This window comes from Acanthochromis polyacanthus, chromosome 16, assembly GCF_021347895.1.
Source record: "Acanthochromis polyacanthus isolate Apoly-LR-REF ecotype Palm Island chromosome 16, KAUST_Apoly_ChrSc, whole genome shotgun sequence".
Lineage (NCBI taxonomy): Eukaryota > Metazoa > Chordata > Actinopteri > Pomacentridae > Acanthochromis > Acanthochromis polyacanthus.
The window spans coordinates 13,330,582-13,344,092 of record NC_067128.1 but is presented as its reverse complement, the minus strand read 5'-3'; the positions used below and the strand labels follow the sequence as shown (position 1 = coordinate 13,344,092).

General features: G+C 38.9%; 2 protein-coding genes across 2 annotated transcripts in view; both read left to right on the top strand.

Moving 5' to 3' along the window:
- Positions 1 to 2,684: 2,684 nt before the first annotated feature.
- On the top strand, positions 2,685 to 6,804 carry LOC110959633 (uncharacterized). The gene is made up of 3 exons (XM_022206574.2): positions 2,685 to 2,883; positions 4,587 to 4,862; positions 5,947 to 6,804. Exons 1-3 carry the CDS (start codon positions 2,691 to 2,693, stop codon positions 6,621 to 6,623), a joined length of 1,146 nt encoding a protein of 381 aa, XP_022062266.1. The 5' UTR covers positions 2,685 to 2,690; the 3' UTR covers positions 6,624 to 6,804.
- Positions 6,805 to 7,447: 643 nt separating this feature from the next.
- pex7 (peroxisomal biogenesis factor 7) overlaps positions 7,448 to 13,511 on the top strand; it is a 76,319-nt gene continuing 70,255 nt past the window's right edge. Inside the window, exons 1-6 of the mRNA XM_022206565.2 lie at positions 7,448 to 7,603; positions 9,095 to 9,239; positions 11,013 to 11,070; positions 11,505 to 11,655; positions 11,731 to 11,808; positions 11,900 to 12,008. Coding sequence (XP_022062257.2) covers positions 9,128 to 9,239; positions 11,013 to 11,070; positions 11,505 to 11,655; positions 11,731 to 11,808; positions 11,900 to 12,008 — 508 coding nt within the window. The 5' untranslated portion in view covers positions 7,448 to 7,603; positions 9,095 to 9,127. The remainder of the gene's footprint in view (positions 7,604 to 9,094; positions 9,240 to 11,012; positions 11,071 to 11,504; positions 11,656 to 11,730; positions 11,809 to 11,899; positions 12,009 to 13,511) is intronic.

The window sequence follows — 13,511 nt, the reverse complement described above, 5'->3', positions numbered from 1 at the left end:
GAACTTATATCCTTGAATATGCAGTCCATGCATCCATTATCCATACACCCCTTAACCCTCATTAGGGTCACGGGGGAACTGGAGCCTATTCCAGCTGATACAGGATGAAGGCAGAAAACTCAGGGCTACATAGAGAGACAAACAATCACATTCATATCCACATCTATCCATCCATCCATCCAATATCCATCCAATATCTATACACCGCTTTATCCTCATTAGGGTCATGGGGTTGGTGCTGGAGCCTATCCCAGCTGACTTAGGGCGGAGGCAGGAGACACCCTGGACAGGTCGCCAGTCTGTCGCAATGCTACATATAAAGACAAACAATCACACTTGCATTCACACCTACCGGAAATTTAGAATTATTAATTAACCTCAGCTTGCTTTTGGAGTGGGAGGAAGCTGGAGAACCCAGAGAAAACCCACGCATGCACAAGGAGAGCATTCAAACTCCATGCAGAAAGACCCCATGCCTAGGCCAGGACACAAACTGGGGATCTTCTAGCTGCAAGGCAACAGTACTAACCACTGAGCCTGTGCAGCCCCCCTGAATATGAAGTAATCTTTAAATTTATAAAGTGATTCAATCCCCAGTAGCTCATCACTGACAGCATACAAGGAAATCCTGCACATGTCTGAACATCTTGACTCCCATGACGATAGATTAGATCTGGGTGCAGTTCAAGATTGTGGTTTGGAGAGATGTTGCCTCCTAGAGGCACACTGTCAGAGTTACAACAATGATGAAAATCTTTTCCATGTTGGCAGGTGAATTAAGCACAAAAGCATTTAGGAGGTTACAAATAACTGTGCTGCTCTGTGTGGATATAACACTGACTGATTCAGTGTAGCAGGGGTCCATGACTGGAGTAAAATAACATCCTGTTTTGAGTCTAGACCAATGCTCACAGCCACTCTGCATCGTTTTGCATCTCTAATGCATCTCTTTCCACCGAAAAGATGTCCTGCTGCTTCTTGTGTCTTTGCAGCTGCGAACAGAAGAGTTATGCAAATGTGCTGCAGCACTGAGCCACACCTCAGATGAAACAGCACAAGAATAAAAGCTCACAACTGCCCATCAGAGCTGAATATGTAAATAACAATGCCAGGCTGCAGACATGTCTGACACACACTGTCTCTTTGTATCTCCTGGATCTTTAAAGGATCTGTTTACCATGGTAACAGCAGGAGGACTCCGGTTTATCTGCAGAAATGGAAAAAAATAACTGAAATCTTTGGTCAGATTAAATAGGAGCACTGGGTGTGAATTGAATCCATTTGCCGAAAACTATTCTTTCACTTCAGTGCTTTTTTATGTACTAGCCTTGGAATATTGAGCTTTAAATATTGTAATAATTTTAGGAAAACAGCAGCTTGATTGAAATGCAATACAAAAGCCCTTTCCAGATAAGCTTTGTGTTCCATAGCTTATCTGGAAGGGGCCACTCAATGTGTCGACATCATGTCTGGATGAACTCCCCGCTCACTTTTCTATTAAAGTGGTGACAAAAATCTTACGATGTCAGACATATGTATCATTTACACGTCACCTTCACTGCGGCACAAGTCTGACATAGATGCAGTGTTTGTATGGATATGTACATAGAAACACTGGCTCTTTGAGTTGAGAAAAGGAATTTGGAATTAATAATGCTTTTTTCCACATTTCTGCACCACTATTGTGTTGTTTTTTTTTTCCTTTTGGAATAAACCTTACCAGAAGCTGAAGTTTAGTTTGTTGCCTGCAGCTGTTTTTAGGAGTCTTTCCTCAAAGTTTATTAAACACCTGCAGCATTAGACAGCAGTGTGATCCATATGAGGGTCTCTAATTCAAGAGAACTGTATGCATTTATGTACAACAGCAGTGATTTAATTCATTAGTCACAATTATAAGATATCCCAGACATGGGCACTGGAAGGATCACAATCAAGCAGCAAGACCCACTATCATGACTTGCTATTAATCCCACAGTTTCACAGTATATCAGATGCAGTTTAATCATTTGTAACAAGTTGAATCCTGAGCTCCATCACAGTTGTCTGGATAATATTTTTTAGGTTATTATTTTACTGTGCAAAAGTAGTAATTAGATTAGAATCACAGATTTTTCAGTAATTAAAGAATTCATAAATAACCTAGGTTGCCACTTATTTAGTCTTAAAAAACTTGCTATTAGTTTAGATTTAGGCTTAAGTTTAGTTTAGATTCAATAAACAAAAGACTAAATTTAAGCTAACAGCAAGTTTATCAAGTCTAATCACAACGATCCTTGCAAATATTAGACTTGATAAAAGTGCTATTAGTTTAGATTTATTCTTTTGTTTATTAGTGCATTATAGTGTGCTATATGTTACTTGATGTACTGTTCAGTGTCGCCAGTAAGACAAATGTTGCAAGGAGGAACAGTGTAAAAGTAAATGACAGCCTGTCATCAAGTGAAGCAGTAATGTTCTTTATCCCAATGAAAAGAGCTTCATTGAAACCATTTTTTAATCAATAAAATATATAAAATTAAAATAGTTTATTATCAGTGTGTCACATAGTATAGACAAATAACAACATAACATCAAATTTAATGTGACTTAATTTGAAATAAATGTTAAATATTTGTTTTAACCTATGCAAATAAGCGATGACGTGTCGGAACCGGATGTACCTTTTTTTCTTCGTTTTTTTTTTTTTTTTAATGTTCTCTCTCGTCTCCCTCCGCTCGCTCGAGCAGCCAGGCTCAGGAGTTTTCAGACCAAAAATGGAGTATAAACTAATCATGGCAGTCTCCGGCTTCCCGAGTCTCTACGACACAAACTCTCTGACCTACCGGGACCTGACTATGAGGAGCGACGCGTGGCGACAGGTCGCAGAGATCGTCGGGGTCCCTGGTGAGTACTGCAAGTTTTCCCCCGTTAAAAAACAAACAACCACAGCGGCGCCGCTAACGTGCCGTAATGCCTGTTTATAGCCCAAACCGACACACACCGAGTAGTTATACTGTGGGTGGAAAGAAAGGCTCCATAAAACCGTATTTTTTTATAATTTACATCAAAGAAAAAGATCAAAACAATACGCGTCCGTCCCTTATTATGCTCCGATGGTCTGTGGTTTTTTTGTGCCAAGCCCATTGGTTCCTGTTACAGACGTAAATCTTTAAAAGTCACACATTAAATCACAGGTCTTACTGCTGTCATAATATAGTATTAATATAGGAGTTAATAGATTGTAGTGAAAGTTACCTAAACAAGAAGAAGTAGTGTGTTTGTTTCAGCTTCTGATGGAAAAAACATATTTATTGTCACCCAATTCCACTGATGTCCTCTTATGTTATTCCAATTTTGCTTTTCCTACTAATCTAAAATCTACTTAAACTGACCCTTTAGATATAGATTTTAATTCATGGCCAAGTACCTCAGATGTAAATGATCTGTGTTTAAACGAGCGTTTTTAGTTTTATAAAGGGATTTAAAAATTTTCGTAAAACTATTTTTTGGAATAATTATGTTAGTTTTTATAAAATGATGGCCAAATCTATTAAGAATCTGGTGGATTTTATTGATTTTGATGGGTTTCTTTTTGTATGCTTACATGTCAAACAACCTTAAATCATAATAATAATATAATAAGACTCTTCTGACTATGAGATAGGATATGCGATTCACAAACACAACATAAAAGGGGGGAAAAAATGCACCGTGGTTGCAGAAATGCAAAGAAAATAACTGACAGTCTAAAGCGCATGAAATGAATAGGTGGCCGGTATTAAAGCACCAACAAAGGAAAGGGGACATTTACCAAAAAATGAATCTGCTAATTAAATTAGATTTTTTTTAAAAGCAAGAAAAACGCATATTTTTGTGTGAATATTTGATACATACGTACATAATCTACTGGAAAGTTCAAGCCTCCATAAAAATGGTGACAATCTTACACAAACTGCAGATTTTTTTGTCTGTTATGTATTCAGATTATTAGCAACCATCATTGACAATATTTTTACTGATATTTTTTCATTATTTAACCACTGAAACTGTGTGTGTCGATAAAGGCACATACCAAGTGTTCACAAGTCACAACCAGATGTCCTCGTTTGAATTCTATTTGAGTCATTGGTAATGTTTTATACAGTTTTGAGGCCTTGTTCAGTATGAAGCTGTGCGAAGGAACTCTGTGTTTTCTCAATAACTGATTAAAGTTGTATGATTTTCTGTCTTTTCTTCATTTACAAGTGGCAAAATTAAAGAATATCGTGAACGACTAATTTAAACTTTTATTCCACGTAAATTTACAAATTCTTGAAAGATAAAATGACCTGATCTGCTTCCCATTTTTGGCAGTACAAAAAACAGAAATAAATAAACACTGAATACATATGAAGGCTAGTTTTACTTTCACAGCTTAAAATAGAAAAATAAACTAGTGTGCCAGTTGTTTGAATAAAGGAACATGTCAGCCAGGATGACAGTGTGGCTCACTGATGTGTTTTTATTGGAGCTCAGAAGCACAAAGAATAAGATATACAAGACTTTGAACACAACAGAATGAGTTTTTTATGGGACAAATGACAAATAAATGTTCTGTCATTCACCAGAATCGGAGTGCAGAAGGAAGTGGAAGACGCTGAGAGACCAGCACAGGAGGGAAAGGCAGCGTGAGAAGGAGAGACGAGAAAGTGGAGTCGGGCTCTTCAACTACAGGCCGTGGAGATACTCGTCCATTTTGTCATTTTTAAATCCATTTATTGATGCCAGGGCTGCTGGCACCAACGGCTGGGCTCTGGACCCGCAGTCGTCTCAGATCCAGGTGTCTGAAATGGTGGGCTGCAGTACGACAACGGAGACGCGGAGCGACGACGACGAGACTTACGGTTTGTAACTGACGATGCAGAATGTGAGACTGATAGAGGCTGCTCACATTATGTTCTCCGTCACAGAACATAAAGGTTTTCAACTGATTTATAGCTTTAAGCAACAGAGAAACATGGCTGTAGTTAACCAAAGAAAATGTTTGTTGACTGAAATCATGATTGGCTCATCATAAGGACTATTGAGGAACTGTTTTGAGTGAATCTGCCATGTTTGTTGTGTGAGCTGTGATTAGTTTGCACTTGAAATTTTGTCTGGTTGTTTTAACTAAATGCAGCCACATCGATGACTTCTTTGACAAATAGGACCTTCTTCTTCTTTAATAAGTAGAACCTAGCGATTCAATTCAATTCTATTTATATAGCACCAATAACAGGTCAAATTGTCTCAAAACACTTTACAGGACCCATATGCCTGAACCCCCAGAGCAAGCCCAAAGGCGACAGTGACAAGAAAACCTCCTCTCAGTCTTTATTAGGTTGAGCAAGTTCAAAATTGTGAAAACACGGGGGTGTTCACGTGTAGTCTGTGACTTCCTGCTGCAAAAAATGTGAAACGAATCCTCAGAATCTAGCGATGCAGCGCTTCTCTCCTTAACAAAGTAACACCGCTGATTGTCTGACCAATGGGAATTTGGTCAGATGAGAGCAAATCGACCAACCAGTCAACTTGCAACCGCACAAAGAAAAGCATTAAAGCTCCACATCCAAATTTTTGCCAAATATTTCCTGATTATTTTTCTGTTGATGAACAAACAGCAGCCGGTCAACAGCTGGTCAGCAAAGGCAACTTAAATAATAATGATCAATATATTTGTTTCTCCAAAGTGATCAACAAAAACTCACCATTTTCTCACCTAATGTTAGGATTATAGCAGCTCCCCGTTCACTCCATCTCTGTTTAGTCATTATTTTTTGATGAAAAGCAAGAGTCATAGTTCTTGTTTCAAAATAGAACAGTTTATTTACTTCTAGTTTAATTTTTGTTGTTAAAAATGAGTTATCAACAGATATGTTTCTCATAATTTGACAGTTCTTGTGACGTCCTTTGTTACTGAGCATGTGATGGTTTTATCTGTGTTTTTAGGCTTCGCTGTAGCAGACGCCACAACAACATCATCATCATCGTCCTCAGACTTCATCCAGAGGAAGCGACTCTCTTCTACCAACTACGACGCCATCAGACTCAAAGAGGCGAAGATTGAGGCGAACTCGGGCGCTGCTGTTACAGAGGACGGCGTGCCAACACAACAGCACGCTAACATGAAGGAGCTGTTTGAGATGATGATGCAGTCAGTCACGTCTCTGGCCACAACTTTAGCACAGTCTTCCTCGCAGTCCTCTGATCAGACGATGCCTCCTGCGCAGTCCTCAGTGCTGCAGCCTGACGCGCAGACTCATCGCAGCCCGACATCCTGGGCCCCGTCCAGGCTGAACCAGCTGAAGACGGAGGAGCAGGAGGCCGAGGTGGACGAGCTGTTAGTCCAGAGTGACGATGACGAGGACTGTCGCCCAGTGTCTCCCAGGCCGACCCGGACCAAGAGGAAGAACACCGACGTTTTGCTGGAGGAGTTCCTGAGGAGGATGGAGGTCAGGGAGGCCCAGAGAGACCGCGACGTGGATCAGAGAGACGATGTTACGCTGTTTCTGCTGAGCTTGGCTCCTGCCATGAGGAGACTCACTGCAGAAAAGCAGTCGAGGGTCAGAACCAAGATGCAGCAGTTTCTGCATGAGGCTGAGTTTGGTGCTACAAGTTTTCAGTGATCCAGAAACATTTCATAGTATACATTTTTATAAATTCTGTGTGGATCGCATATTAAGAAGACTTGGATAACCTTTATTTCACTCCTGAGGAAGTTCATATATTTACATTTTTATAAACATGTAGCTGAATTTATCCTTCCGTGTTTCATGTGCTGTTTTTTAATAAAATCCTCTTGTCACAGTAAGTTGTACGTAAGTTACTTCACTTTTAAGTTTCAGTTGGTGCAGGTCAAACCACAATAAAGCAAAAAGCAGGAATTTTGATGATTTTTTGTTCCAATGTAAAGAAATGTTTTATCTTCTAGAAATGTTGCCTTCATAATATTTCTTTACTTTTTTTTAGAACTTACAATTAGTAAATAAAACCCTTTGTGCAAATATGAAAACACCGATAGCATATATTTGCAGAGCTAGAAGATGGAACATTAAAAAGAAAAAATGATGTACAAAAGTTTGGCCACTCTTGAACCTGTTCAATTGTATAGAGCCATAAAACAAGTCAAGAGTTTCTATTATGAATTAAGAACTAATTAAAATATGAAACATATATAGAACAATTTAAGTTGTAAGGCATTTTCCCCGTTATTCTTTATAAATAGAATGCTAAACTAACAATTTGGCGAAATACAGTTTTATGTGATTCATCTTTAGGCACATCTGAGAAAATATTCCAAAACTGTAGACTCCTAAAAATGCTTTTTTTCTTCCCTGAGCAGGTCAGGTGTTGTTTTTATTTCGGAGAAACGTCGCCATCTGGCGCCATCTTGTGAGATCACAAGTAAAACCAATTACATCCGGGTTCCTGAGTCACATGACAAAAACACGGAAGTGGGTCCAGTTGTGAAGTAACAGTGGACTCAGTGGACAGCATGAGCAGAAAAGAAGAAGAAATATCGCGTTTTATGGATTTATGAAACGTTTGCTTTCTCTTTTAACGCCTCGACGTGACGCTGAAATATCAGACTAGTCGTATTTTATCAGTGAGTAAAGTGTCAAAACAGTGTTACCTCGTTTTTTTCTTAGTTTTTCTCTGCTACTGTGCTCATTTGGTCGTTTTCCGAGTTATACATTTATTTTAATAATAGTGTATTCACTATTGTAATTTTCAAATATCTTAAAGACTCCTAGATTTGTCGGTAAATTAATATATAAAGCTTTCTGTGTGAATGTTGAGAACATGCTTGTCCAGTATTCAGCACATTTTGAGCCATAGGAGGGTAAATATTGTATTTTAAAAACATCTAATGGAACTTAAATGACAGAACCGAGCAACAGTGTTCTATATTGTTGTGAGAAGTTATTTGCATTCGTGAAAAGACACATAAAAAGGCAGCCCTGACTTCACCAGACCAAATCCAAATCAAAAACCACAACACTTAGACCTGGACTAGAATATCAGTGAGGGTATAACAATTCAAGTTACTCCTACGACAGACCTTGTCAGACCGTGTTCAGATCAAAACTAACAAACTCACATTTGTTGGTTGAGGGCCACATTGTTCCAGAAAAGCAGACTCCTTTTTAAACCTTGTATTTATGAAAAGACAAAAAAAAGATGACTTCACTTTTGTCACATTTGAACCACATCAGACCATGTTTAGACCAGAAACCATTGAGAAATGAGAAAAAAAGTCTCTTTTAGCAGTCATTTCACTTTTTTCTAGAGTAAATTGCATGAGATCAGATCCAATCCAAAATCTACTACACTTTAACTTGTCAAATCTCCAAGAAAAGATTTGCAAAATACTTATTCTGTTTGTGAAAACACACAAAAAAAGAAATGATTTCAGTGCTTTTATCCCAGGACAGATTAAGACGTGTCGAATCTCTATTAAATTAGTAGGCAATGGTTAGAAAACTAAAGTCTAACTTAAATATTGTCATGTTTTGGTCACTGAAGGTACAATCCATCCCACAGTGACATATTAGGCAACGACAGTAATCCCAACCTATTTTTTTTTAAACCTGAATGTGAATAATCTGCAGTCTTTCACCCTCATTTTCTCAAAATGTGTCCCTTTTCAGAATAATGATAATATAAGGTGAAACTGAGTTTAGTTTTGTTACAAAAAGCCTCTGCGGCAACTTTATAACTGGAAATCTACTTATTCATTGTGATAACTAAATCCTAGTAGTGCATTCAGGAGTTCCTTTTTAAAACTCCTTGGAAAGCAGCAAATGGGGCTCTATATTAATGAAAAAAATAACAGTTTTTTTTAATGAAGTTTTGACTTAATATCAAACATTTAAACTTAAGGTTGTCTAGCAACTCTCTCTTGTGTTGTTCTCAGCCCACACAGCACAGCTGTAGATTTATAAAGTATAGCTAGTGGCTTATCTGTGTGAAATGATTCCCTGTGACTTTATTACTCGAATGCCTCGGAGAAATAAATTAGCTTTGCAGTCAATTTCACTGGAAGAAAAGAGCCAAGATTTTTTCACCCTCTTTTCTAATCATTTGTTCTCCTCAGCTGGTGGCCCAGCAGGGCTGCAGTTAGCTGCTGATGATGACGAAGGTGTTTCGCAGTCCGGCCCGTCACGGCTACGCTGTGGAAGTGTCTCCATTCATCCCCAACAGAGTGGCCTGCACTGCCTCCCAGTACTATGGAATAGCTGGTCAGTACAGTACGGTGATCACAGGTCCGATGTATAGTGTAGGACGTTCTCAACAACAAATGTTCTGATGATGCTTCCATATAGACATAGATGGATTAAATGAGACTCCCCAAACACTTCAAATCAGTTTCATTACTGATGCTGATTTACACTCAACAAAAATATAAACGCAACACTTTTGTTTTTGCTCCCATTTTTTATGAGATGAACTCAAAGATGTAAAACTTTTTCCACATACACAATATCACCATTTCTCTCAAATATTGTTCACAAATCTGTCTAAATCTGTGATAGTGAGCACTTCTCCTTTGCTGAGATGATCCATCCCACCTCACAGGTGTGCCATATCAAGATGCTGATTAGACACCATGATTAGTGCACAGGTGTGCCTTAGACTGCCCACAATAAAAGGCCACTCTGAAAAGTGCAGGGTTTTTTTTTTTGGGGGGGGGGGGGGGGGGGGGGGGGGGATGGGATGGGATGGGATGGGATGGGATGGGATGGGGTCCCACTCCTCTTCAGTGGCTGTGCGAAGTTGCTGGATGTGGGCGGGAACTGGTACACGCTGTCGTATACGCAGATCCAGAGCATCCCAAACATGCTCAATGGGTGACATGTCCGAGTATGCTGGCCATGCAAGAACTGGGACGTTTTCAGCTTTTTTTTGGGGGGGGGGGGGTCCATTCCTATATTTTTGAGTGTAAGTGGGAACAAGTCAGTTAATCGGTTAACTCTTTGAATCCCATTCAGTTTGCATCTTTGCTCTTGTCGCTTTCTTATTCACTCTGGGTTCATTTTTCACTGCAGTATAAATTCCTGGCCCTCTATTGAAACAACAACCCTAACTAGACGTACAGAGATCTCAAACCTGTGCTCTGTGCCGTACGACACAGGATTAATGCCATAAATAAAAAAAGAAAGTCATACGTCTTTGATTATTTCTTTAAGGAAAAAAAAATGCAATCAACGTGCAACATTTTTGTGTTACCAATATCAGAGATTTTACTGAATTTTTTTTTACAACCTATACAAGCATTACAGCGTTTTCCACACTACTTGGCACATCAACTCTAGAGCGATATTTCACCATGAATGTATCTGCCACCAATTTACTGGCATTTTGTCCTGTGAACCATTTTTAAACAATTCTACATTTTGTTTTATTGTGAAAATCTTTCCAATTTGTTTCTGTACCTCTGTCTCTGATCTGCTCCGTGTAAGCGCAGCCTGCAGTTCAGCTGAAGTCCTTGAATTTTTGTCATTCGACTGCTAGTTACACGCAGAATTGTTTTTTTATGGAACTTACAGAAAAGGTTTGTTGTGGCAAATTTTAAGTGAGGCATGTTGAATAGCAGTATTTCAATGAAATTCTTAAATGTGGTTAATTTTCCACACAGAACTACGTATAACACGTGATTAGCTTGAAGGCTGTTAAGTTAAAAATCTGAAGAATTTTCCAGTTTTACATTTTCTGGTTCTGATAAACGGTGCAATTTTGGCGATTTTTGTAAAGCTCACATAACATTACAGAGGTCCTGAATGATGACAGCTGTGATTGGTTCTGGGCAATGTAAAGTCTGTTTTGTTTTGGTTGTAATCATGTGTGACAGTGAGCGTCTTATTAGACAAAATTTTGTTTAATCTGAAAAGAATTTAGGACAAGGAGCGCTGAAATCGTTTTCAGCACCAAACCTCATTTATCACGTGTTGGTGAAACATTTTTGGCGAAAACGATAAACTGACTTTACCAAAGCAACCTCTTTGGTTTTGTAGGTTGTGGCACACTGTTGGTCCTGGATGAGACAGAGACTGGGGTTGCTTTAGTGAGAAGGTAAATTTTTTTTCCCTCTTGTTCTGTCTTCATTACTTTGTCTCATTGTCTCTCTCTGGCAGCTTTCACTGTGTGTACTTCAATATGTTGTTTTTTGATTGTAGTTTTCCATTTCTTCCGGGTGATGCTTTTAAGTGAACATTTTGCACATTTACAGCTTATGTGAGAGAGCCTAAATGTTTATTAAATCAACACAAAACAATTTACAAGCAAAACAGATCTGGGCAAATACAATAGCAAGTCATTGTAAACTAAATAGTAAAAATTAAATTAAAAAAAAAAAGGCCAGAAGTCTCTGCTGCAAAGCCAGACTTGGGGCCCGAGGCCACCTTTTTCCTGCCACTGGTGCAGCTGCAGCATCTTTTATGTGATTATTTTTAAGTGTTTCTGTGTTTGTGAGTGGATGTAGTGACACAGGTGTGTGTTTGTGTCAGCTGGGAGTGGAGTGACGGTCTGTTCGATGTGACGTGGAGCGAAGCTAATGAACATGTCCTGGTGGCCGGCGGAGGAGACGGCAGCCTGCAGCTGTGGGACACAAACAATCCGAGCGCCCCGCTAAGGGTGGCCAAAGAACACACACAGGAGGTATAACGCACACACTCATGCACTTATTTATTTCTTTGCTGGGGATGGTGTGTTTACTGTAACCCGTGTGTGAAGGTGTACGCTGTGGACTGGAGTCAGACCAGAGGGGAGAACCTCATCGTCTCTGGATCGTGGGATCAAACTGCTAAAGTGGTGAGATTTGTTTTTATTCTCTTTTGTTGTTTCTGTTTCTTTTCTGTCTGCTAACAGTATTGTGTGTTTGTTTGTTTTTTTCCCCTTTCAGTGGGATCCTGCTCTCAGCCGATCACTGACGACACTCAGAGGTCATGAAGGGGTCATCTACAGCACCATCTGGTCTCCCCACATCCCAGGATGCTTTGCGTCTGCCTCAGGTGAGAACACATGAGCGGGAATAAATAAACAACTAGATTCAGAGGAATACACTGTACGATGGCTGATATCATTTCTGGTTGTGTGTTATGATATGAATGATCTGTAGCTTGATCAGCACCATCAAAAACTCTCAGTATTTGAGTTTTTAGTGTTTAATTTTTAGATTTAATTGGTTTAGATTTGTTTAAGACCTGCTTGATCAGTCTCATGCAGCTGCTGTGCTCCCATCACAAGGTGGCGCTGTTGCAGTGTTATTGTGTTGTGCGTGAGTTGCTGGTTTGCATTCATTTCAGATCTCTGTTTGCCCCGGTATGCTTGGTTTCAGCTTTTATTACTTGAAGTACAGGTTCAGTTCCACAAAAAAAAAAAACATTTTGATTTTATTTTCTGAGGAGGCAGATAAAAATGAAGCTTCCTGTGAAGGACGGATGTTTTACAACAAGAATCAGTTGCCCGTATGAGCACTGAAGCAGGTTTAGTTCACTGTAATTATTCCTGCGGTTTATAGCAGCCATTAAATGATCTTCTCTTAATGTGCTTTCAGTGTAAGTGATAAGGGACCTGATCTACAGCCTTCACTCTGTGCAAATGTTTAACTGAAGCTCACACAAGGCTGCATGTAAAAAAATGTCTGAAATTGACTTGATCTCTTCCAAAGTTTTTTTTTTTTGCCTTTTTAGTGCAAAATCTTCTCTGTTTTGTTATTAACCCTCCACTGCACATCTTCAAAGAAACTCAGAGGGAAACTTCCCCTTACACATAAATGTAGAAGATACGGACTGAGGATTTTTTCCGTCATCAGGAGGAACAATTGCTGCAAGTCAAACCTGTGTCAGTACTTATATGGACGCCTGACTGTTGTTTTAAGACAAATGGCGAAACTATTATTTCATCCGAACCCGAAGCTTTCACTTCAGAATTGTTTTACAAATTGAATAAATTCCACCTTCACATCCATTGTGTATTATGTAGGGAAACCAGGCTCAGTATTTAAATGGAGAAGACACCATAAACAGTCACAATAACATACAGTCAAGCCCGAAATTATTCATTCCTCTAGAAAATTTTAACTTAAAGCTACTTTTAAATGTAAATAAAAGCTGAGAAATTATTTTTTCCACAATGATGCCTCTTGTATATCTTCTTAGCTTTTGGGAAACGCCTGTCATTTCTAGTAAAAAACAAACAAACTTCTGGTGGAATAAAAGTAACTTTAAGTCAAAATTTGCATATAAAAATTGCAATAATTTTGGGCTTGACTGTACATTCATTTATGTAACATATTGTAAAGGAGCCTCTTTGCGAGGGATTTGCATTACAGTTTAATATAATTTTCAAAGTGGAAACAGTATATTAAACACACTATGTAAATTCCCAACATTTTGTTATATTTATATCTGCACATGTGAGGAAATGCGTGCGTGCATTATTCATGCACTTGCAATGATGGGGTTGTGGTGACCTAATAAGGGCTTTTTGGCCATTTAGTTTGATGTTACTAC